The 23,930-nt window shown below is 41.1% G+C and overlaps 2 protein-coding genes across 3 annotated transcripts in view; both read right to left on the bottom strand.

Annotated features, from left to right (window-relative positions):
- Window positions 1-587: 587 nt before the first annotated feature.
- On the bottom strand, window positions 588-5,928 carry star (steroidogenic acute regulatory protein). Its single transcript, XM_053503188.1, has 7 exons — window positions 5,602-5,928; window positions 4,566-4,673; window positions 4,046-4,173; window positions 3,701-3,859; window positions 2,980-3,164; window positions 2,799-2,892; window positions 588-1,885 (listed from the first exon to the last, which is right to left on the bottom strand). Exons 1-7 carry the CDS (start codon window positions 5,663-5,665, stop codon window positions 1,766-1,768), a joined length of 858 nt encoding a protein of 285 aa, XP_053359163.1. The 5' UTR covers window positions 5,666-5,928; the 3' UTR covers window positions 588-1,765.
- A 7,920-nt stretch (window positions 5,929-13,848) lies between these two features.
- grk5l (G protein-coupled receptor kinase 5 like) overlaps window positions 13,849-23,930 on the bottom strand; it is a 41,664-nt gene continuing 31,582 nt past the window's right edge. The window contains exons 4-16 of one of the 2 annotated variants that reach the window (XM_053503453.1): window positions 21,362-21,439; window positions 21,137-21,234; window positions 20,928-21,020; window positions 20,478-20,541; window positions 20,146-20,286; window positions 19,871-20,061; window positions 19,695-19,732; window positions 19,505-19,594; window positions 18,519-18,727; window positions 18,267-18,404; window positions 17,218-17,355; window positions 16,247-16,449; window positions 13,849-16,134 (exon numbers count right to left, since the gene is read on the bottom strand). In XM_053503453.1, the coding sequence (XP_053359428.1) occupies window positions 16,258-16,449; window positions 17,218-17,355; window positions 18,267-18,404; window positions 18,519-18,727; window positions 19,505-19,594; window positions 19,695-19,732; window positions 19,871-20,061; window positions 20,146-20,286; window positions 20,478-20,541; window positions 20,928-21,020; window positions 21,137-21,234; window positions 21,362-21,439 (1,470 nt within the window). In that variant the 3' untranslated portion in view covers window positions 13,849-16,134; window positions 16,247-16,257. Of the gene's footprint in view, window positions 16,138-16,246; window positions 16,450-17,217; window positions 17,356-18,266; window positions 18,405-18,518; window positions 18,728-19,504; window positions 19,595-19,694; window positions 19,733-19,870; window positions 20,062-20,145; window positions 20,287-20,477; window positions 20,542-20,927; window positions 21,021-21,136; window positions 21,235-21,361; window positions 21,440-23,930 lie in introns of both variants that reach the window. The other variant, XM_053503452.1, reaches the window with a different exon arrangement.

Genomic DNA, 23,930 nt, shown 5'->3' on the forward strand with positions numbered 1-23,930 from the left:
AGGTTCCATTTTATGTTTTAGTGATTATTTAATAACGATCTTTTAAATATGCCTTGTTTTAAACAGGATGTTTTATTTAGATTGCTTTGATTGGTTCAGTTCAATGGATTAAGATGCCTATGAAAGTATACAGTCGAACATGATGGATGTCCGTTGCTTGAACTAAAAGAGTTGGTGGGAAAGTCCTTATATACCACTAAAATATCATGTTATCATATTTTGAGTTCTGTTGTGTGTAAAGAAAATCCTAAGCGAGATTATTTTCTGCAGAACAAAATATTTTTTTTTGATAGTATTCTCGTCTCTGTAAAGCATTGGGAAAGGTGGGTCCCCTTAAACCACCACCCTACCGGTTTGGCTATCAAAGACCTTATAAATCACAAAAACCAGTATAGGTGTGTGTGTGTGTGAAACCCCAATTCACAAAAACACACGCGCGCACAGAAATGAAGGCAAGAGACACACACTCTGCTCTCTGAAGAAACTCGCAAATCTTTTCAGATGTAAGGTGCTGGGTCATTTGTTTATTTGTTTTACTTTACAGCAGTGAAGTATCTTTAGTGATGTTTATTGCTTTTTTTAGATAAAACAGTGTAGTGGGAGAGAGATGTTGATTTATGAGCGCTGTTTAGGGAAGTGTAGTCCAGTGCGGGAGATGCATTGTGGGTAATGCAGTCCAGTGTGTGTGAACGCATAGGCGAGATCTAAGCCAGGATATAGAGCCTAGAGTTTTGTTCTTCAGTGGGTTTTTTTTGTTGGATTTAAGTGCAGGATCCACAAGAAAGTTTGTACTATAATCTAACAATGCAGAAAATAAAAGAACAGGCATCGACCAGTTTGTCCATCTCATCATTACATGAGCATGGATTAACGAGCTGTTACGCTGTCGCGAGCAACATAAAAATAAAGCGGAAAAGCTTTAATAATTTAGAGGAGAACAACAGTCTTTCCGTTAATGTGTGTGTGTGTTTAAACGAGAGGAGAAAGTTTTAACTGAAAGCAAGAGTCTCCACTTCAGTCTAACCTCTCACACACACACAATAGTGTACATGCACGCACATACACAGCGCTTGCGTGCACAAAGGGAAATGCTTATCTGCCGGGATTTTTTTTTTACTTTTTTGAAAGGTAAAGTGCAGGTTAATTTGTTTTATTTTTTCTTAATATTTTGTAATAATTATTTTTATGTATTTATTTTTTTTGGCTGTAGAACAAATAATTTAAGTTTCCATTATTTCTTATGGGAAAATAAAATTTGGTTTACAAGTGTTTTGGAATTATGCTCGTAATCCGAGGTTCCACTGTATTTAAAAGTGATGGGCATTTTTATGGGATCTACGAAACCTTTTCAGGAACCACAGGATTACGGAACCTTATGAGCTCTTGAGAACCCAGGAACCATTTCACATGATCATGGAAGTATTTTTAAGATCCAGAGGCAACAGATTTGCATTACATGCTGGCTACAGTAAATATTTGAGCCGTCTGGTTCCAAGCTGTTCTATAAAACGTAGTAGTAGAAAGAAAAGTAGGAATTAATAAAGATTATAAAAATAAATAAATATTGGACTTCCTGTTTATTAGCAGCCGATGAGTATGGAGTTTGGATTAACTGTAAAGTATGGTGCTGTATGTGAGTGCTAGGCATTAACTACCTCAGATATGAAGGTTGTGTAGTTTCTGTGATGTCAGAATCTGTGATGTTATGAGTGGGTGGAGTTTAAACTCTAATTAGAGTTTGCTCTGTGTGTGTTTATGTATGATGTCAGCAGGCCATTGCCTCCTCCACTCCACTGGTTGTAGCCATTCTGTTTCGCAGATGATTCGCAAAATCCACCTGAGTTTGAGACAGAACTCGGTTTATCACCGTTTTGGGAATCCAGCCCTGTAAAAAGACAATAAGTATACATAATACACATCATACAACACACCCTCATTGACTTCACATCACATCACAGACTGCTCAATGGAAACACCTGGACTTCTGGAAAGGTCAAGAAATGTATGTACTTAGCCACATTTAAACAAATTTCCACTACTAAGCCTTTTTAGAGAATGAGGAACCTTGTAATGAAGTTAAGGAACCTTTTTCAAGGATAATTTTTGAACCGCGGGAATTTTTTATTTTGGAAGGAACCTATTCAGGAACCTGGGAAGGATTCCCAGCAATACACAAATGTTTTTAAAAATCCAAGTAAACTTTTAAGAACTTTTATCCTACTTTAAAAAACAAGAATTTTGAAATAAAGAATCTTTTCAGGAACCCAGGAGCAAAGTTAAGAACACTATACATTTCCAGGGAAAATGGAAGCTTCCCAGGAACATGTTTAAGAACTGCAGAACATTTCTAGAAGTTTTTTTCAAGAACTCTCATGAAAGCAATGAATCATTTGCAGGAAATAAATAACTTTTTGGGATCAGATTAACCAAGAGTCTTTTAAAGAACAGAATAACCTTTTCAGGAACCCATGTTTTTCTTTTTCAGAAACATTGTAACTTTGACAGCAACCCTTTGAGAAACCACAGAACTTGTTCAGTAACTCGGGAGCCCTGAAAATGTTTAACTAATAAACTCAGAGTGTGTTCAGGAACCTTTTCAGGACGTACATTTTAGTTTCTTCTTCAGAGTAGTGGTACTTACAGTAAAGGTGCACTATTGTGGGTGGAGCTTTCTCTATGAAATGTCCAAACATCTCTAAGTAAGTCTCCAAATTAATTACAATAATTTAATTGCACCAACATAACCTACATGAGTTACTTGTACAGTGGAAGGTCAAACAAATCTGATGAAATCGTACCTTCAGGTCTAAACTGAGTAACCAGGTGAACTTGGTCTTGTTGGGATCGTCTGCGCTCGGCTTCATCACGATGCACGTCGGCCCGTTCTCGGCTCTGTGTCAAAGCAAACAGCTACATTAGCGCATGTTACATCACTTCCTGGATACATATTATAAGTTTATGTTTTATTTTTAAGCCCACCGGACGAAGCCTTTCTGCTCAGGCATGCTAGGATGTTGGGTCGACATCCCGGCCAGGAAGCAGGTTGATCCTCTGCGTTTAGCGCAGCGCACGCTAACGAAATCCCTCGGCCCCACCACATTTCCTGGGGTCTCCTTCGAAACCTCGTGGGTCACCATGGTGTCCTGATTGATTTTCTGAAGGATCTGAGAAACACAGAGTAAAACCAAAGTAAAATCTCGATTAACAGCGGTAGCATATGGTATTAATGTTGTCCACTGTAAATGTTTGAGCAGCTAAGTGCTAAGCTATTGAGCCAGCCGCTATGCTTTGAAGCACACACAACATTTCACTGCATATAAACGCCAATCATTAATATAAATCATAACCAGTTGTGCTTGCTAACCATTAGCATACCACTTAGCTATGGTGGGATGTGCAAGCTCCGTTTTTATTCTAGAGCTTTAATTTTAATGACACAAAAGATTATTAACATTTTACTAAATGTTTTCTTGCCATGCTAGTTTGTGTGTGTGGAAATAGCTAGCATATAAAACTACGCAGAAAAATCAAGACAATTGTGCTTTCTTTTTTTTTTTAAATGCTAAATTTATATATTTTTAAAGAAAATATTTTACAATTCGATTGATTTTGAGTGTGCTGGTAGTCAGATGACTCAGTTGACTCGTTCTAACAAACGAAGCGAGGCTTGGACACGTGGACGCCGACGGAGACGTCTCACCTTGACCTTCTTGACGTTGGGGTTCCACTCGCCCATGCGCTCCATGTTCTCCACCAGCTCTTCATACAGGTCGTCAGGCTGCTGGTCCAGAACCACCTCCAGCCTGAAGACCTTGCCGACGTCAGGAAGAACTTTGCTCAGCACTTTATCTCCCGTCGACTGTGTCAGAGGACAAACAAACAAATCAGACCTCGAGATCGGATCTGTAGCTCAAACCCAAACACGGCTCGCCTCGCATGTTTGGGCTTTTCAGCTTTCTAGGTCCTGTGAATTTATCTAGTGTTTAATGATATGAAAACGCTCAAGACACCACAAACGGAGGAAATCTGCATCGCACACACTCACAGTCTCAATCTCAGTTTGCCAGCCATCTGGGTCACTCAGGATGCTGATGGACTTCTGAAGAGCCTCCTGACCCTGTTGCACGTAGCTCTGCTCCGATTCACTCAGAACCTCCTCCTCAATCCTGCTACCTACACACACATACACACAGTTTTCAAGGATGCACAATGTCTACGAATGAGCTACCATTCACAGATATTTGAGTCCAGTTAATATGAACTCTCTTTTACACACACACACGCTCTCTGAAGGACACACAATAATAATAATAATAATAATAATAATAATAATAATAATAATATGGCTCTGATGCTATCTTCTAGCAAAAAAAAAAAAATTTAATCTAGACCATTTACATTGTTGGATGGTTCCTCTGGAGAACCCTAGATCATGAGGAACCTCAAGAGAACCTTCAAAGAACGCTTAGATAATTTTATATACGCATATTTTACATCTTGCATTTAAGGTAGGTTTGAATGAAGGTTCTATTTGTGTGTGTGTGTGTGTGCGTGTGTGTTCTCACAGAGCAGCGAGCTCCTGCGGCGGATGTTTCTGACCCACATGCTCGGTCCAGGCCCGGATAGTTTGCTCAGCTCGTGGTGGATGGCCATCATGGCGTTCCTCCTCAAACCTGCAAACACACAGTAAATTTCATGACAAGGATATAATGTGTGTGTGTGTGTGTGTGTGTGTGTGTGTGTGTGTTTATGTGTGTATAAGTGTTTATAGTGATGCTGATCTGTTCCTTCTGTGTCTACTGTCACATCTGTTTCTGGTCTCTCACTTAGTGTTGTTTAGTTTTATACAACTTTGAGTCGACTCTGATTCAGGTTCAGACTCATACAATGAATCGACTCTTATACAGATTCAATGCGAACGATTCCCAGGACTCTCTGATTCCCAACACTTTGACTCTGATTCAGATTCAGAGTGTTGCGATTCAATGAGTCGCCTCTGACTACGAGTTAGAGTTTATTTATAATCATTGTTGACTGTAAAGTATATGAAGTGTATGGAGTCGAACTACATTACATGCTCACTTAATTCCTAGTTCACTGACCCTGAGTCAGATTTCACGTGATTTAGACTGAAAGTGTCAGGAATCGATTAAGTGAAATCGGCAAACATGAATGTTTTGCTTCGTGTTTGGATAGACCAGCAGCAAGGGTACAGAAACACCTGCACAGATGTGCACTTTTATAGGTATGTAAAAGCGCATATCTGTGCAGATGTTTCTATACCATTTCTGCCATGTATAAATATATATATATATATATTTGCTTTATGCAGTTGAAATGTTTAAATTTGATTGCAAAAAGCGTGAAATATACTGAAATTATGATTCATTCAAAAGAAATTATAAAACATAAATTAAATTAAATGTTCTAAGGGTGCACAAATTTTTGCTTCCCACTATACAATGTCAGTAGTTATTTTTTGTAGCATTTGTTGAAGTGCTGTGTTTCTGTGTAAGTGTGACCTCTACCTGGCTAACAAGTGACGTTATGGTTCATTTTACTGCAAATTAGAAGTAAATTGCACTAAATGGTGCTTCTTACCCGTCATGTTCCTCGTGTGTCTGTAGGAAATTCCAGCACACAGCTTAAAAGTTGCAGGTAGCATCGTGTCGCTTCGTGAATGGCAGAATCGCTCGATCTGAACTACTGATGCTATCTCTCTCTGTCTGTGGGTTCCTGCGTCCCTCACGCTCTTTATATCCGCCGGGCGAGACAAGGCCGCGGGTGTGTCAGCTCACAGATAAACACCTCCGGAGCAGTGCTGGCCTTCAGAGTCAAGGATGAGCATTGAACACGTCGAGCCTGTCTTTACATTCCGTAAACACACTCTGTTTAAGATAACAGCCCACGGAGAGAGAGTACAGAGGAAGAACACGGGTGCAGACTCTGAGTTTATTCTAATTAATAATAAAGTACACAGGAGCAGGAAGTGGGCACATACATACGGCCTGAATCACCAGGACAAAGGGTCAAGTGTTTCCCCTGATATGTGTGTTATTACGTCACGGAGTCATTTTTTTCTGGAGCTTTAGTCAAAATAGAAACTAATGATAATGTGATAAAGAGAAGTATGCATTTTGAACGTTTCCTCCCGTGCTACTATAACACACAGTCTTATGTCTAACAGTAAATAAAATCTCCCTAATGATGTTCTGAACTTTTGCATACCTCCCTACCCTCTCTCTCTCTCTCTCTCTCTCTCTCTCTCTCTCGCTCTGCACAGTTAATAGGCATGTAAGTATTCTGACCTTCTCACTATCTCTTTGCATATTTTCCAATTCTGTCTCCATACGTACAGTATACTGCCATTCAATCAGCTTTGATTAAAGCGCACCCCGTGGTATCCAGTTCTTGTGTGAAAATGATTCCTCATGCTCTCAGAGAACTCTTTCACTATCTGACTTCTGGAATATGTCCGTGCCATTAGGGAAGAACAAGAGCAATTTAAATCACATAACACAACTTATATAACAAGTGTTTTCTCCGAATTGAACGTAAATTGCGCCTTTTAATGATTTACTGTTATTTAACCCCTTCATAGGAAACATCTTTAGTACTCAGTAGAGTCCCCTTTAGCTATTATGACCTCAGAAACCTGGCAGCGTTTCTGAGGGATCTTGACCCGTTCCTCATGGCCAACGGCCTCTAGTTCAGTTAGATTCTTGTGTTTGTGTGCTGCAATTTTTTATTTTTTTAGTACCATCAATTATTTTCTATTGGATTCAAGTCAGGCGAGTGTGATGGCCACAACAGAACCCCGCAGGACTTCATCTGAAACCGAGCCTTGGTGGGCTCTGAAGTATGCTTGGGGTCATTGTCCTGTTGGAAGGTCCAATGACACAGATGTTCAACTTACAGAGGGCTGCAAGAATGTTGGAAAAGATCAGCTATTAAGTCAAGATGACTGGACAATCTTACATTTTATGGGAAATAGTCAACAGGTTTGTGTGGAAAAGTGAAGTCACAAAATAACTGCCAAAGGCTTGAGAAGAATGAAACGTGAAGCTACCGGGAACCTGTTATCCTCCAGTGACTCCATATTCCAGAACTGCAGCCAACCAGCACTGGACAACACAAAACCGTTATATGAGTTATATATACAAGTTAACATGAAGAAACATCTGAAGACAGATCATTTGAAAGTGACTCTTAATGACCAGATGGTTGGGGCTGTGACTGGATCACTAATGAACCACTTTGAGTCAGACTGTAGTAAAATAGAGAAGGGGTACTAGTACAACTAGTCGGAGTTTTTGGGTTGAAGATGGATCTACATTTAGGCATTTGGCAGACGCTATTATCCAGAGCGACTTTTTTTTAGACATTTTTATCTCATTACACATCTGAGCAGTTGAGGGTTAGGGGCCTTGCTCAAGGGCCCAAGAGTGGCAACTTGGTGGTTGTGGGGTTTGAACCTGGGATTTTTCGAACCGTAGTCCAATGCCTTATCCACCAAGCTACCCCTGGCCCCCCTGGATTTAAAATAACTAAAAGGGATACAAGATGAAGTCTGCACCACTGAAGAAGGGTGTAGGTTATATGCAAAACAACGCTCCATTACATGCATCCCTTGGGTGGCTGCCAGGTAAGCCCTCAAAAATGACAGAATAATCCCCTGACCACCTTTATCACCTGCATTATTAAAAAATCGTGGGCTTTAAATATTAGATTTTCAGTAAAAGGAAGACACGTCACCTTGAGAGGCTGCAGTTGCTCATCAATAGAGCAAGAAACTAACAGAATCAATTTATGGAAGTCTCAGGGTAGTTACTGGAAAGAGAGGTGACTATATCGATCACTGTATATTTTGGACATCAGGAGAGTTCATTTGTTCATTTTGAGGTTTTATTTACTCTTAAAATAAAAACGCACTCTCTTTTCCTTTGTGAAACATTCAGGTGTGAAGTTTGTTAATATTTTCAATCGCCTGAGGACACAGTATTTGCTCAACAATGAAATAATCCACAAACGTACAACTTGCACAACACTTGTGTTTGTGACATCATCTGTGGTGTTTATGGGTTTGGAACATGTCTATGCAAAACTGCTGATGGTGTTTAGTGGTTTATGTAATGAACATGATGTGTGTGCGGTTTGGCACAAATGCATAGTGGCTTTACTATGGTGTTTATTTGGCCTATATAGTGGACAGTGTGTGTGGACTGGGTCATGTCCACTGTGGTGATTATGCAGGCTAGATATTGGACAGAGAGTGTGGTTTGGGACATATCCACAGTGGCATTGACATGTAGCTTTTGACATGTAAACAGGGGCTTGTTGATAGTGTTTCGGTAGCCCATATAGTGTTTAAACTTGTCATGGTGTTTGGTTTGAGACACGTCCACAGCAGTGTTTATGTGGTCTATATACTGGACAGTGTGTGCGGTTTGGTATACATTCACAGTGGTGTTTATTTGAACTACACATCACATTGGACAGTGTGTGTGTGTTGTTTGGGACACCTCTACAGTAATGTTAATGTGGACTACATGATGGACAGAGCATGTGCTGTTAGGGACATGTCCATGGTGGTGTTTATGTGGGCTACATAGTAAACAGTGTGTGTGGTTTGAGACACATCCATAATGACTTAATAATAGTGTTTACAAGCTGTATGGTTTGGGCCACGCTCATTGTGGACTGATAACACCGATGTAGTGACCCATCAGTGTGCTTTGAGACACGTCCACAGTGGACTAATGATCTTCTTTCTCTGTGTACATTAAGTAACCTGACCTTTAAGCATAAACACTGGCATTATTTACCCAGAAGCCTTTGCTACCGCTACCCCCAAGCCATTTACCAAGCGCCAGAAGTGGTGTGTTGAGTGACCTTACCATAACCTCGGGCTTTTTACGAAAGCCCTAGAACACAGGAGCTGTTAGCGATGCCGCCCATTACCTTTAATGGGAGGTCAAAGGCGTTTTGCCTTCCTTTTGTACAAACCATTAATCAGATGTGTAGTAAACAGGGTGATAGCTAGCTAGCTATTTACCAGTCTTCGTTCTTTATTAGAGTTTTTATTGTCGTTCCTCTCGAACGCTAATGCTTGGTATACGGCCTACAAAATGACTTGAGTCAACGCCAGCGTGCTTTTGCGCAACTTGAGCTGCAGCCTTGCTCTCTGTGCCTATCACACTCATTGGGAAAATATTAGCTTAGCGACTTGGAATGTCCACACACACGTAACACACATAACACACACACACATAACACACATCTGACACGTTCAAGAGCATCAGAGAGAGAAATGAACATGGCCTCATGGGTGAATCAACCTTAACCCTTAGCCTAGCGTCCCTCCAGCCCCAAGACATGATTTATATCCCAGACCTTCTGCGCAAAGCGGGGGGAAATAAACGAGTGTGTCTCAGCTTGTCCATAAAGCTGCTATTTTGGAAAAGCTATTCGGTAATGCTTTTTTCTCTCGAAAAACGACGCTTAATATTCGTCATAACATCCTGTGTGGTAATGCTAATGCTAATTAAAGCTATGTTCGGTTGGCACTTGTGAAAGAAAACTTGCTGCTTAAATGGTCAAAACATCAGTATGTGAGAACACTGTCGCTAGGCAACAAGGAAACACAAATACTGAGTTTATGCTAGCTTATAAGTAATCTTATTAGTTGTTCCGGCTAGCATGGTAGCTCTGATTTAGCCTTTTACACAGACGTAGCGCCTGAAGAAATTACATAAAAGCATTATAAACAGCAACATTTACTTTTGATGTGTTAAACAAATGTCTCTACAATTACACTTAGCTATATGTAGCTAGCTTTTGCTTAATATTTATATTTCCAGTTTGCTGAGCTGTAATGTTCTCAAACGTTGTACAACGTTGAACACAAGCGCTAAGCACTGATGCTAATCACTTACTAGCTAGCATATAAACGTTAAGGTTGAAAAAATAACAGAACCATCAGGAGGATCAACATTTAACTCAGATATGATGGTGACACACTAAGTAAAGCTTCCATATGACAAAACGTACATAATTTATCATTTAAAAATGACTGATATTTTAGTTTCTGTTAGATTTGGTTGCTTATGTCTTAAACAGTGCAGAAGCAAAACCTAGAATATACACTATGATAATGTGCAGTCAGAGATAGTGCGAGGTGTTATATCATCCTACATACACATTGAGTGATTAATTATGTCTTGTAGTAACTGATGATGTAGAAGAAAACCAAATAAATCAAATGAGATCGACAGAATAAAACAGAGAGTGGTGTTCAGGCCAGCACAGGTTTTATTCAGAAGGACTTTGACAGGTTCGGCTTCACATGCAATCAGCGTAGAATGACTCCTCTTTCTTCGAATCACATGTGCGTATGTATATGTGTGTGTGTGTTTTTGTAAGTGTGTGTCACGCACACAGACAATGGACAGAAGTGACACACAAAGTGCAAACCTTGACGTGGGCACTACCCGGACTGCACGGCTAAAAAGGAGGCACTTCGTTTGGATTCGACTCTCGTAATGAGAAATGTTAAACGAGAACCGTGACTCTCCTCCTCGTGTTGTTGAGGGACGACGGGTAAAGAAAATCCCAGTTCCGGTTCCTTTTTTTTTTTTAATAGTTTGGTCATTGTTTAAAAAGAAGGCAATGTCCCTTTAATGCAGCATATTAGCTATCTCACCTCTAGGCATGTGCTGATAATCAGATAATCAGTTTCATTACGCTCAAAACTTACGCACGTTAAACTTCAGTGTTAGCCATCTAGCTAGTCGCTATTATGAACAACATAGCTAGGGTAATTTAGGATGTGTGTGTAGCTTGCTAGTCATGTTTGCTAACATGAGATTACAACCAACGTCGTTCACTGTTTAACACGATTATCGACACATGCCCAGTCACACAACAAATCATTTGTCACATCGCAAATGGAAAAAAAAATACATTATTCATATTATAATACATCAAGTGAACATGTGTAACGCTAATGCATCGAAATAGAAGTTCATGCTTCGGATAAGACAGGGGGGAATGACAATATTAGCGAATAAAAATCAGCATCAGGCCCTCGCTATGAAATGCCACGAACGGTTAATAAATCATCAGTACGCCGTAACGCTCAGGGTGGAAACACTCTACGGAAATACAGCAACACTTAACGGACAGCCTAATCAGTCTCAACCAATCACCATGTACGGTACTGCGTCTACGCATGCTAAAGTCTTCCTTCTGGCTAAGAGTAACAGGGTCGCTCGCAAATTTATGAAAAAGTATTTGCTCTTTTGAAACAACTCGTTTCAGTGGATCAATTCAAGTAATCTAAATCAAAAAGGATAATGCTAGCTTGCCTGATGTTAACTAGCCAGCCAAGTTAGTTTGAACATTAAGCAAACTAATCACGTTTGACTTCAGCTCCATCGATGTTGACCCTCTTACTGAGCGAATTCAGGACGTGTCTGTAAAATAACAGCAGCTCTTTATTAATTTGAGAAGAATTTGAACGTTAGCTAAACGTTAGCTAAAATTTAGCTAGCTATATAATAGGAGGCTTTGCTTAGAAAAGTAAGCTAGCTTATTTTTCACCTTAAAGGAGCTGGCTTGCTAACAATTATCTGTCTGTATTATCCATTTCTTAGCTGTTTCTTTATAATGATAGAATTTGAAATTAGATCAAGATAAATGTGCTTTGATCTTACATCCTCATCAGGTCCATTTGAGATTAGCCCAATCTGGACGTTGGTTTGCCTGTATGTTTTTTAACATTTCCGAGGTAAAGGTTTCAGCTAGTCAAATTAGCTAACTAAGAAAACCACTAGCTTGTGGTGATTGTTACTCGCTAGTTATTTAACATCAGTCAGCGTAAACTTAAAAGGTTGTTACCTGTCAAAAGTATTTGTTTATGATCTTAGTAGCGGTTTCTTAGCTGCTAGCATTCCTGTGTTTTTGTTCTTACAAGACTTCTTAAAAATGAATGCAAGTCTATTTTTCTAGATAAGGCTTCTAAGCGACATGATAATGTCAACGATTAAAATCGTAATGCTTGAGTTTGATTCACTTAAATGAGTTGTTCAAAAGAATCAAATCACTGCAGTGAATCACGAAGCTCCATCACTACACGCTAGCAGGGCTACACGACACAAGGCAATAACGGCAACAAAATAGCAACGACTCCAAAGTGTTTCGGAATTCCTCAGTAAACCCCAGAGCCGCCTCTTGGAAGAGACATAGGATTTTTAAATTCATAAAAAAAAAAAAAAAAACACTAAAAATTCTACCATCACACGACGTAACCCTGATTGTGGCACGACATAGATTCTCACCACTGCTAACAGCTACGTGACACGATCCTGTACACTCGCGCTTGCACCGGCCACTCATGTACACCTTCGCCTCCGCACATGGACCGGGGGTCAACTCAAGAAATTTTCATGTCATGTATAAGAAATGGAAATATTTAGCTTATCCGAAAAAACAACTGGCTCTCTGTCCCTATACACTTATTATAACGGAATATCTGTATACGAATGATTCGGAAAAAACTGGACCTGAAGCGTTTTACTGAAATCACAACGGTTTCCTGTTAACGTTTATTATAAACATCTAGGTTTATCGCACTAAATAATACACAACTCCTCAGCAGGCATGTGCCAACATTAATTATTCTGTGACTAATTCGCATTATATTTAGCATAACATTTACGTGCTTGCCGTTAATGCACGAAAATGGTGGACTTGCCAAAAAATTATTAAGTTAATGTTACCAATAGAACTTTAGCTAGCTATTTAGCTAGCTAGCTAGGTTAGCATTGTGAAAGATGGTTAATCTGGCTGGGATTAGCTGGGATATTCTAATAATCATTACAAAGACAACCAGTTATCAGCACATGCCTACTTTGACATACCTAGACATGTTTATCGAGAACAAACATGGCACAGTTTCTTTTCAGGCACACTATTTTGAAATTGTTCTGTCCTTTAAAATATAATCTGATTCACTAAAAGTAATAAACTCGTGCTTTAACTGTACATTTGGCAAAGTTCTCGAAATAACGTTCCCGAAACCCATGCCGCGACCGTGATCATAGCGAATGACCGGATCTTTAATACACAGCAAACGACGTTGAACCCTTTATCGTTTCTTTCTGCGTTAATAATAAAGTTAGAAAGCACTCGAACGCTTCGTACGGGTGACATTCAGTCTAAACCCGAGATCCTTCTCGGAGCGTCTCAGCGACATGAAGGGAGTGGTGTAAATCTGTAATGCTGTGGAAAGTAGATGACCGAAGTGGTGTGTTGAGGTATGCTGGTTTAAGGTGAACCTGCTTTACTGAGTGTAAACAGTACAGTGTGAGTGTCTCGGGTTCGAGACTGGAAGGAGAGCTGCGTTCATTAACGCCGTGTTCGTTAACATGACGTTTGGCAACGTTCTGGAGATGAGAGGAGCAGAGATGAATATGACTGGGAGGCGTCTCCAGGGAGTAAGACGAGGTGACCAGATTTGTGTTACCACTTTCCAGACAGTACGGTACGTTGCGTTACGATACAGTGCGTCTTGAAAAACAATCCAAAGTTTGAAATGTCCTTTTAAAGCAGCTGCAGGATCAATTTGGGACGATTTAATGCAAAACAACGCCATGCGCTTTCCCACCAAAGAAGCAGGTCATTGGGACCAGCGGGGTGCAAAGAGAAGTGAGTGGGGATAAAGAACACGGTAAATGCTTTTTGAAACTGCAAGGTCATGTGACTGCACCATTAACGTTAACTAGCTTTAAGAAATTTAATGTACAAACATAACCACTGTTTATTAATATAATTTAGTTTTCGTTTTTTTAGGAATTTTTAGCAAATTTGGAAAACAAATAATTTAATTTTTTATAATGTGAACCCACAAACTAAATTGCAAAAGCTTAATTAAAAATCAGTATTGCAATTGTCTTAGAGGCTCTTTCCTGTAAACGCTTCATGTATAGACGTTTACGTTGAGATACGATATTTATTTATTTAGAATGTGAAAATGGAAATGAGAAGAAAATGTTAGCCAAAAGCAATGAGGCACAGTGGGACTATTTGTCTTGACGTAATGTTTCGAAATGTATCATGACATAAAAAATGTGAAAGGACTTTTTTATTTTTAAAGATGTAGCTAGCTAGCTTACGTGACTGTTCAAATGCCGGCACAAGCTTTGCTAAAAATCGTCACGCTGATTGTGCAATGCAGCTGATTACTACAAAAACATTTGAAAGGGCGACCACTATATTATTTATTATCTAGCAATGGTTTCAGGGCAACCAGGACTAACATAACGTTGAATCGCTGACGCCTACTAGCGAACAACGGCTAGATGAAAACATGGCTGGTTAGCTAGCTGTATTAACACTAGGCAGCTAAGAGAGAAAGAGGACGACTGATTAGCCACAGGTGGCTAATCCACCACCACAGAGCTATAAATGTGATTCTTAAACGTTTACAGAGTGGTAATATAAGATGAGATGGATGAAGTGAAGTGAAGCTCCCTGATTGGCTGTTGTGCTGTCAATCTGTGCATCTGCTGGTTTGAAAAGACCGCCACCACTTTTGTGTTTGGCTAATTTCCTTTATGTCTCTCGCAGGAAATGAGTGTTAGCATTCAAAAGTCAAAGTCCGTCCTCAAACTTATAAAGCTGCCAAATGTGTTTGGTTTTAAAGGGACGCTTTATCTGAAAAACATGCTAAATACTAACCTGACTGGATTTTTCTGTAAAGGTTTATTATCTTTATTATCAATGATAGCTAGTTTAAATGCGCTGTAATCGGTAATCTTCACTGCTAACATGGGCTAGCTACCAAACCTTTGCTATGAGTCATGAGGGTAATATTCACAATCTTCACAGATCCAAGCTGGCTAACACAAGCTAACTTGACAGGAGTTCTGAGTGGATTTTTACCGCCATATTAATGAAGGTTCATCATCATCCCTGTCAGCACTCAGCTAAAGTCAGCTAACCTGACAAGATTTGTTTTATCATCTTCTACAGTAATGCTAACCTGTTACCTAGCATGCACTAGCTATGATATCTGAAAGGATTCTGAGCTTGTAAATAGTTAAATTGTAAAATATTATTAACCATGACTTCTATCTAGCTAACACACATTAACCTAGCAGTATTTTAAAAGTTTAAACTGCTAATGCTAATCAGGGTGACTAACATGGTCAAAGGTCTAAGGATTGGTAAAATAATCAGAGCTAATGTTAAACTGATAGAAAGTGTCTGTTTCAAGTTATTTATTTTTTGTTTGATAAAGCGTCCCTTTTATAGATAGACACACGTGAATGAGTGAAAGATAGCGACTAGCATGCCCGCGCTGCGCTATGTTAAGCCGAAGCTCAAACAAAAATGACAGCAACCGAATTTTTAAGTATGTGTCGTATCTTTGGCCTGAGTGTAAAAACGCAAGGCAGTGTGGAGGTTCGGAGGTGTGTGTCGCGTCATGTCGTAGGATATGGACTGATGGAGGAAAAGGAAAGAACGAGAGAGGAAGAGAGAGTGTGGATGATTGAAGGCCTGTGTGTGTCGAGTGTGTGTAGAGTCCCTTCAGTCCACTCCGTTAGCTTTTCCCTCCTCAAGCGAAGGGGAAAAGCCCACGTCATCCCCTCGTCCCCTTCCCTGTGGAGGCCTCGGTAAAATCCCCTGAATTAAATTGAATTGAATTAATAAAGAGTTTAATGTTCCGTCATTGTCAGTGGCTCTTTTTGTTTCCGTTGTTTTTTTTTTGTTTTTTATTCTGGTCCAGCAATCCTGAGGGAGCATGAGGTGAGGGCTAAAAGTTCTCCTTTTCTTGTTAAAAAAAAACAAAGACAAAAAAAAAAAAAAGAGAAACGTCTTTATAGTCTCCAAAGCTGAGTCGCTTTGTGTCTTGCCCTCCAGCGGGAACGCGCTGGCAAATTCAAGGACCAAAATGTCCTCATTTCTGTGAGTCTTTGTCAACTTTCTCTATCTATACAGTACATCCCTCATTCTGGTTCCTTGTTGTCCCGTAGGCATCTGTCCACTAGGGGGCGGAGTTAGACACGGAGTCAACGCAGAGTTGACGCTGGAAGACGAGACTCGGCTGCGAGGGACGGTCGCCTCTAGACGCTGCTGGGGAGAAGAACGGAGAGGAAGATGAGCAGACGACACGGATGGTGATGAAGTCATAACTGAATACACAGAGTTAATATGAAGATCTGTTAACATGCGAGTGTAGAACCTGGTCTGTAGTTAGCTGTTGTGTTCTTGAGCCGGTTCCTCTGTGTGTGAGGAGGAGGAGGAGATCCTCACATTCCTCCTGAAGAGGCGGTCCAGCAGGCTGCGGCGCGGAGCCTCGGGCGGCTGAGCCCAGTCCAGGTCCGGGGATCGCGTCCCCTGAGGCCCGAACACGTTAAGGTCACTAAAACACTCCGTCTCGATCATCTGCATCCAGACACAATGAACACGGGCGTGTGTTAGCCAAGGTGTGTTAGCCAAGGTGTGTTAACAGTGACAAAGCTCATGGGAGAGTTATGTAGAGTGTAACTACAATATCAGTTCCAAATGAACAACTTCTGAAACTGCAGTCAAAAAACAGGAGATATGCATAAAAATAATTAAAAAAAATCAAATGTAATAAAATTAAATATTTACTTAATAAATATTTAAATTGCAACAGAAAAAGTAGTATTTATATAATATACTGTACATTCATTAAAATATACAGTACACTGTATACACAAACATATGAATTATTTAAATGGGCATAATATACTAAAAAATTAAAAATATTATAATGTATTATTAAATGTGAAAAAATACATAGAATAAAAAATAAATGGCTAAAATTGTAATCTATCTATCTATCTATCTATCTATCTATCAGATCCTAGTGTATTGCTTGTTTTTTCTCGTGCACTAGAGGAGAAGCCGGAGAACGATCTCTTCATGACCCTGCTGCCGGAGACGTCTCCAACACTTCTCCATTGTGTTGCTGCGGTTGCTATGGTGATGTGAACGACTTCTCGAGTGTCTTCCACTTGCGAGTAAACGCTACTAGCCAATCAGAGTGAAGGAGGCGGGACTTAAGATGAGGAAAACGTTTCCAAAAAAAAAAAATGGGTTATTTAAAATAGAGTACAAGTTATTGTTAAGGAGTGTTATACAAAAGACACACACACACACACACACACACATCTCTCTCACACACACCTCATTCTGCCAGGGTATAGAGACGCTGCCAGTGGCGAACTTAGAGTAGAAATCGTTATCGGTTTGGTCCAGATTGACTCCTTTAACAGTGGAAAACTGCTCGATGTCCAACACGTCCTTACAGTACACTGCTCTCGGCTGGAGAGAGAGAGAGAGAGAGAGAGAGAGAGAAATAAATCTTAAATAAAAGATTAAGAAAAATATTTATTACCTAATTTAATACAATAAAGCATGTGGAATATAGTAAGTCCAATAAAATGCAGAAAAAAGACCAGACTCTAGTGAAGGTGAATCAGAGTCAGAATCAGAGTCAGAATCAGAGTCAGAATCTGGCCAATCAGGATTTAAATTCAGACAGGGAGTCAGGGGAAAAAAGATTTTGACTTGCAATGAGGAGAATCTGAATCAGACTCTCAATCAGAAGTTGGACTGTTGAATTTGTTTCCAAAAGTCAGAATTCAGGAGGTGAGAATCAGAGTCAGGCTCTGAGTCAGAATTAGAGTCAATACTTATGCAATACGTCAATACTAGAGTCAATACTTATGCAACACCAATCAGGCTCAGAGTCAACATTTATTTAAATGTAAACAGAATCTGACTCAGGCGTGGAATCAGCAAGAATTTGGTCGAGGAATCAGACTCGGAGTCAGAAATGAATGAAGTTGAGTCAAAATCAGACTCAGGATCAGCAGAGTTGACAGTGAATCGGACACGTAATCAGAATTTGGCAAAGGCAGTTCAGAATCAGACTTTAGGAAATAGAAATCAGGCTCTGAATCAGACATGAACCAAGAAGAGCTAAAATCAGACTCAGCATTCTCTGAGAAGAGTCAGGATCAGAACTTTAATCAAACTCTGAGTCAGAATGTGTGTCTGAGGAGAATCAGAATCAAGAGTCAGGAGGAATCCGATTCAGAGTTCACATGTGATCATTAGGAACTCGACACTTGAACATGTTTGAACATTACAGATAAGAGACCCCCGAACATGTGACACCTGCGGAGGAATGAATCATTGGCGATTGCACGTGGTTGAGACACATGACTCACGTCAGGCACGAAAGAGGGCTCCAGAATTCCAGCCTCCAGTCTCTTAAAGTTGATGTTCTTGAAGAAGGGATGAGCTTTGACCTCCACTGCGCCCTCTGCCTTACAGCCTAGCCTCTGCTTAGGGTCTTTGGCTAAGAGCTGCACACACACACACATAAAATCAGTTGTGACACACCACTCAGGTTATATGTGATACATGTTATATGTGTGTGTGTGTGTGTGTGTGTGTGTGTTATAGGTGTATGTCCTCACCATCCTGCAGATGGCTTTGGTGTCTTCTGTAAACTTGTCGCTGTACTCCTCCTCCTCCTCCTGCACTCGTTTCTCCACCTCCTCCCTCTTCACTCGCTCTTTGCGGGCGCGGAAAGGCGAGCGGCCCGCCGTCATCTCGTAGATCAGACAGCCCAGACCCCACCAATCAGGGCTCATGGTGTAGCGCTCGTTATTAATCACCTCCGGAGCTGCGGATCCATCGGCACACAGTCATGTGATGTACATGTGTGTGTGTGGGTGTGTGTTGGGGAGGGCTTGTTCTAATATAATTGAAAAACAATGCTTTATAGTGATTCTATAATGAAACATTTCGATTAAGTTCTGAGTCATTTCCGACTCTTTTCCAGATGTTGACTCATTTGAGCCAAATACTAATTCTGAGTTGTTTTCACTCACTGTTGATTCTGAATCACTTTGACTCTATATTGATTCTGATTCTTTTGTCCAGATGTTGATCCTTTCTGGCCAAATTTTGATTTAAACGCTTTTAAGCCAAATGAGGGCATTGTTGGCGGTTCGATTCCCAACCAACGCCCAAAACCCACTGGATCCAGTGCCAGTTCCAAGCCAGGATAAAAATGTTGAGGTTACGGCAGAAAGTTGTGCCAAGTTGTGAGCAGAACGGATGGTCCGCTGTGGCGACTCCGCGATATGAGCAGCCAAAAGACTCATAACACTAAAATTCTTTTACGCCAAATATTGATTCTGATTCTTTTTTTTTTTTTTTTTATCAACGATTCAGTTTATTTTCCAGCCAAATTTAAGTTGTTTTGTTTGTTAAACACTGAATCTGATCCTAAATTATTTTATTCAGAATCTCATTAATCAGATTCGGTCCTGATTCTGTTTGAATAAATTGTAATACATGAGGGAAATATGGGACATGTGTGTGTGTGTGTGTGTGTGTGTGTTAACAGCAAGAATGCAGAATGAAGTGAGTGATTAAAGGTTAGAGGATGACGTACCCATGTAGCCCACAGTGCCGACTCGGCCCCTTATCGCCTCACCATCAGGCACTTTGATGGCCAGCCCCAGGTCTGAGATCCGGATGTGGCCTACACACACACACACACACACACACACACACAGATCATTATTAAACACTCTGTGTGTGACACACACACCTGTATCTGTGATAGTCACGTCATTACTTACCGTTATCATCTAAGAGAATGTTCTCAGGTTTTAAATCCCTGACAAGAGAAACACACACACACACACACACACACACAAATGAAAAACAAGTGTCTACAGCAGAATGGAATTATTACTTTCTGATGATTTTCACTGGCTTTTGTGTGTGTGTGTGTGTGTGTGTGTGTGTGTGTCACCTGTAGACGATGGACTCTCGGTGCAGGTGCTCGAGGCCGCAGCAGATCTCGGCAGCGTAGAACTGCACGCGATCCTTCTCGAAGCCCGGCGTCCCCATGTTGTAGATGTGGAACTTCAGGTCTCCGCCGTTCATGATGGTCAGCACCAGACACAGAGCGTCTTTGGTTTCGTAGGCGTACGCCAGACTCACCTGCGGGGCGGCGCCGGAGGTTAGGACCCGAGACACACCGAGAGAGAGAGAGAGAGAGAGAGAGAGAGAGAGGAGGGAACGTACCACAAATCTGCTGTTCACCTTCTCCAGGATCTGCTTCTCGTTCAGCGCCATGGACTCGCCCTTCCTCTTCTTTATCCTCTTCTTCTCCAACTTCTTACAGGCGTACATCTTCCCTGTGGCCCTCACCTGACACGCACACACCTGCGCACACACACACACACACACACACACACACACACACAGAAATAACACACAATCAGTAACACACACCTGTATACACACACACATAAACACACACACTAAAATAACACACTATCAATAACACAGACAACATGCACACACCTGTACACACACACACACACACACACACACACACACATACAGCTCCTCACCTCTCCAAAGCCTCCCTTCCCCAACACTCTGTACTGCCGAAACGTGTCTTTAGTAACGGACTGCCTGCAATCACACACACACACACACACACACACATTATACACAAACATTATAGACAGCTTACATACTAAAAAAAGTAAAAAATCTAGAGATTTAAACGAATAAATAAAAAGAACGAAAAAAGAAATGAAGACTGGATGGACAGAAGAAAGAAAGAGGGAGAGGGAGAGAGAGACAGAGAGAGAGACAAAGAGGGAGTGTGTGAGTGTGTGTGAGAGAGAGAGGGATAAAGCTCACTGGCAAGTGAGTGAAAGAGTGAGACAGAGTGGTAATGAGAGGGTGTGTGTGTATGTGTGTGTGTGTTTGTGTAAGAGAGAGAGAGAGAGAGAGATGAAGAGAGAGAGATAAAAAGATAAAGAGAGAGAGGAGGATAAACTCCAGCTTCAGACCTTTCCAGCATTTTCCACTGTAGGAAGCGATCGAAGTACATGCAGTTCTGATAATCAGAGAACGGAGCTCCACTCAGGTACTCATGCAGAGCCCTAAACACACAGGAGAACACGGGAGAACACAGGAGAACCCTGAGCACATGTTCTGTAGGAGGAGATCTCTGTGTGTGTGTGTGCGTGTGTGTGTGTGTGTGTGTGTGTGGACATACTTGCGGCAGTCGCTGAAGATCTCTTTGCAGGGACTCAGCTCGAGGTTCTCTCTGCAGCGTTCCGCAAGACCCTCCACCACATCCACACACTCCGGGGACTGCAACACACACACACACACACACACACACACACACACACACACACACAATTTACCTAACACATTTAGCACAAGTTTAAAACAGCATCTTATTCACTGAATAATAAACACACACACACACACACACCTGCTTGGTGAGGAACTTCTTGATGATCTGGTCTCCTCGGCTCTTCCTCTTCTCGTCCGGAGTCACCTCGTAGTCCTCCTAAGGGGCACAAGACCACAGCGTTACCATGGTGATGATCAGCATTACCAGTCATTATCACCTTTATCATCATCATCATCATCGTCCTTATCACCATCGTCCTTATCACCACCTTCATCATCATCATGACATTCATTCTTCATCATCACTTTGATGATCCTTTCCCATCTTCTTTATCCACTTTATCCTCATCAACCTTTATCATTATCACAGCTATTAACATCATCATGATGATCATCCTCAATATCACCATCACCATCACCATCATCATAATGATCATCCTCAATATCACCATCATCATCATCATCATCATTACCATGATCATGATGATCATCCTCAATGTCACCATCATCATTATGATGATCATCCTCAATATCACCATCATCATCACCATCATCACCACCATCATCATCATGATGATCATCCTCAACATCACCTTCATCATCATGACGATCATCCTCAATGTCACCATCATCATCACCATCATCACCACCATCATCATCATGATGATCATCCTCAACATCACCATCATCATCATGATGATCATCCTCAATATCACCATCATCATCATCATGATCATCCTCAATATCACCATCATCACCATCATCATGATGATCATCCTCAATATCACCATCATCATCATCATGATCATCCTCAACATAACCATCATCATGATGATCATCCTCAATAACACCATCATCATCACCATCATCATTATGATGATCATCCTCAATATCATCACCACCATCATCATCACTGAGAACAATTTCACTGAAGTATCTGTATGAGGAAGTTCCTGTTAATCCCAAACCTACAGAGACCCCACGGTGCAAGACACTGACTCATAACAGAAAGGGGCGGGGCCTTATGCTCGTTACTGATTGGCTTGAGTCTTCTGTTTCCAAACGAGAAACGAGAATGTGGTTGTGAATGAGGACCTGACCCTTTCTGTTAATGAGTTTCACACTCTCGCTATTGCTGTTGAGTTTCAGGGCTACTGTATACGCCCCACTAGGTTATAGGGTCTAGGGTTAGGGGAGGAGGGAGGAGCAGGGAGCAGGTTTAGGGAATAGGGAGTAAGGTGTAGAGGTCGGGTGTAGTGAGTAGGGTTAAGGTGTAAGGAGTACTGTTTATGGAGTAGGGTGTATATGTAGGGTGTAGGGAGTAGGGAAAAGGTTGTAGAACGTACGCTAGGTTTAGGGACCTAGTCTTTTTATCGTAAAGCACTTTGGATCAACTGTGGTTATGTTAATGTTGTGCTCTACAAATAAAACTTGCCTCACCCTGCCTTGCCTATGTGTAGGGAGTAGGGAGTAGGGTTTAGGGAGTAGAGTGCTGGTGTAGGGTGGAGAGAGTATGGTGTGGGGAGGAGAAACATAAGAAATAGGGTATAGGGAGTAGGGTTCAGGGAGTAGGGTTTAAAACACAGCCTTTATGTGGACAGAATACTAAATCATCATTCAGTACTAGCACTGACATTACTCTTAATCCTCATTATAATAAAAATAATAAATATTATAATTAGGGCGGGGCTTAGCGATATCAGCCAATCATCCAAGATATGAGAAAGAGCGCTTACCTGGAGTGTGTTAGTGAGTAAGTAACACGTGTTGCTTTAATGAAGAAGAAGCAGCTATGATTATACAGTGTGTGTGTGTGTGTGTGTGTGTGTGTGTGTAAAAGAGAGAGAAAGAGAGATGACACTCTCCTTAACACGATCACTCACACTCAACAGATCCCGTTACGCAACACCCTTCACCGGACCACCTGCCATACACACACACACACACACACACACACACACACACACACATACCTACACTCTTCTTTCCATGTGAAGACTCAATGTGTTGCATAACAACATACACTCACCACACATGCACACACACACATACACACATATATACACACACATACACACACACACACACACAAGCATATGCTTCATGAAGCCTGTGGTGTGTGACCTCTGGTTGCTAGGTAACCAGGCCGTCAACACGGCAAGATTCTGCGGAGGCCTGGAGAGCCACAGCACGGGGCGGCAGCGTCACACACACAATGCACGTCATTACATAGCGGGAGCGCGCATGTGTGTGTGTGTGTGTGTGTGTGTGTGTGTGAGTGAGAGAGAGAGAGGGAAGAGCTGGAATGTTTTCCATTCTGCTTCACACTCCACTATACACTCGACTAAAAAAAGGGCAGGGGGATTCGAAAGGAAAGAACGCCGCAACTCTGTCTGTTTGTCTCTCTCTCACACACACACACACACACACACACACACACACACACACACACACACACACACACACATTCCTAATGCCACACTTATGCCGCACTTGTCAAAGCAATCATGCTTTTAAACTATATATAACTGTTTAATAACTGTGTAACCTGGCATTTTTTTGTTCATTATTTAAATATCATGCTACGCATCGACCAATCAGCTTTCAGCGTTATTGTTCGTACGATTCTCTCGACGCGTCCCTCTAGT

This window comes from Clarias gariepinus, chromosome 9 (genome assembly GCF_024256425.1).
Source record: "Clarias gariepinus isolate MV-2021 ecotype Netherlands chromosome 9, CGAR_prim_01v2, whole genome shotgun sequence".
Lineage (NCBI taxonomy): Eukaryota > Metazoa > Chordata > Actinopteri > Siluriformes > Clariidae > Clarias > Clarias gariepinus.

What these genes read in the sequence shown, in the direction of transcription:
- star (XM_053503188.1), bottom strand. Translation starts at nt 5,665, where the DNA reads ATGCTACCTGCAACTTTTAAGCTGTGTGCTGGAATTTCCTACAGACAC. An exon ending in GGCAAACTGAGATTGAGACT is followed by an intron (nt 3,860 to 4,045) that starts GTGAGTGTGTGC and finishes CCTCTGACACAG; the next exon opens with TCGACGGGAGATAAAGTGCT. An exon ending in CCAACGTCAAGAAGGTCAAG is followed by an intron (nt 3,165 to 3,700) that starts GTGAGACGTCTC and finishes TGTGTTTCTCAG; the next exon opens with ATCCTTCAGAAAATCAATCA.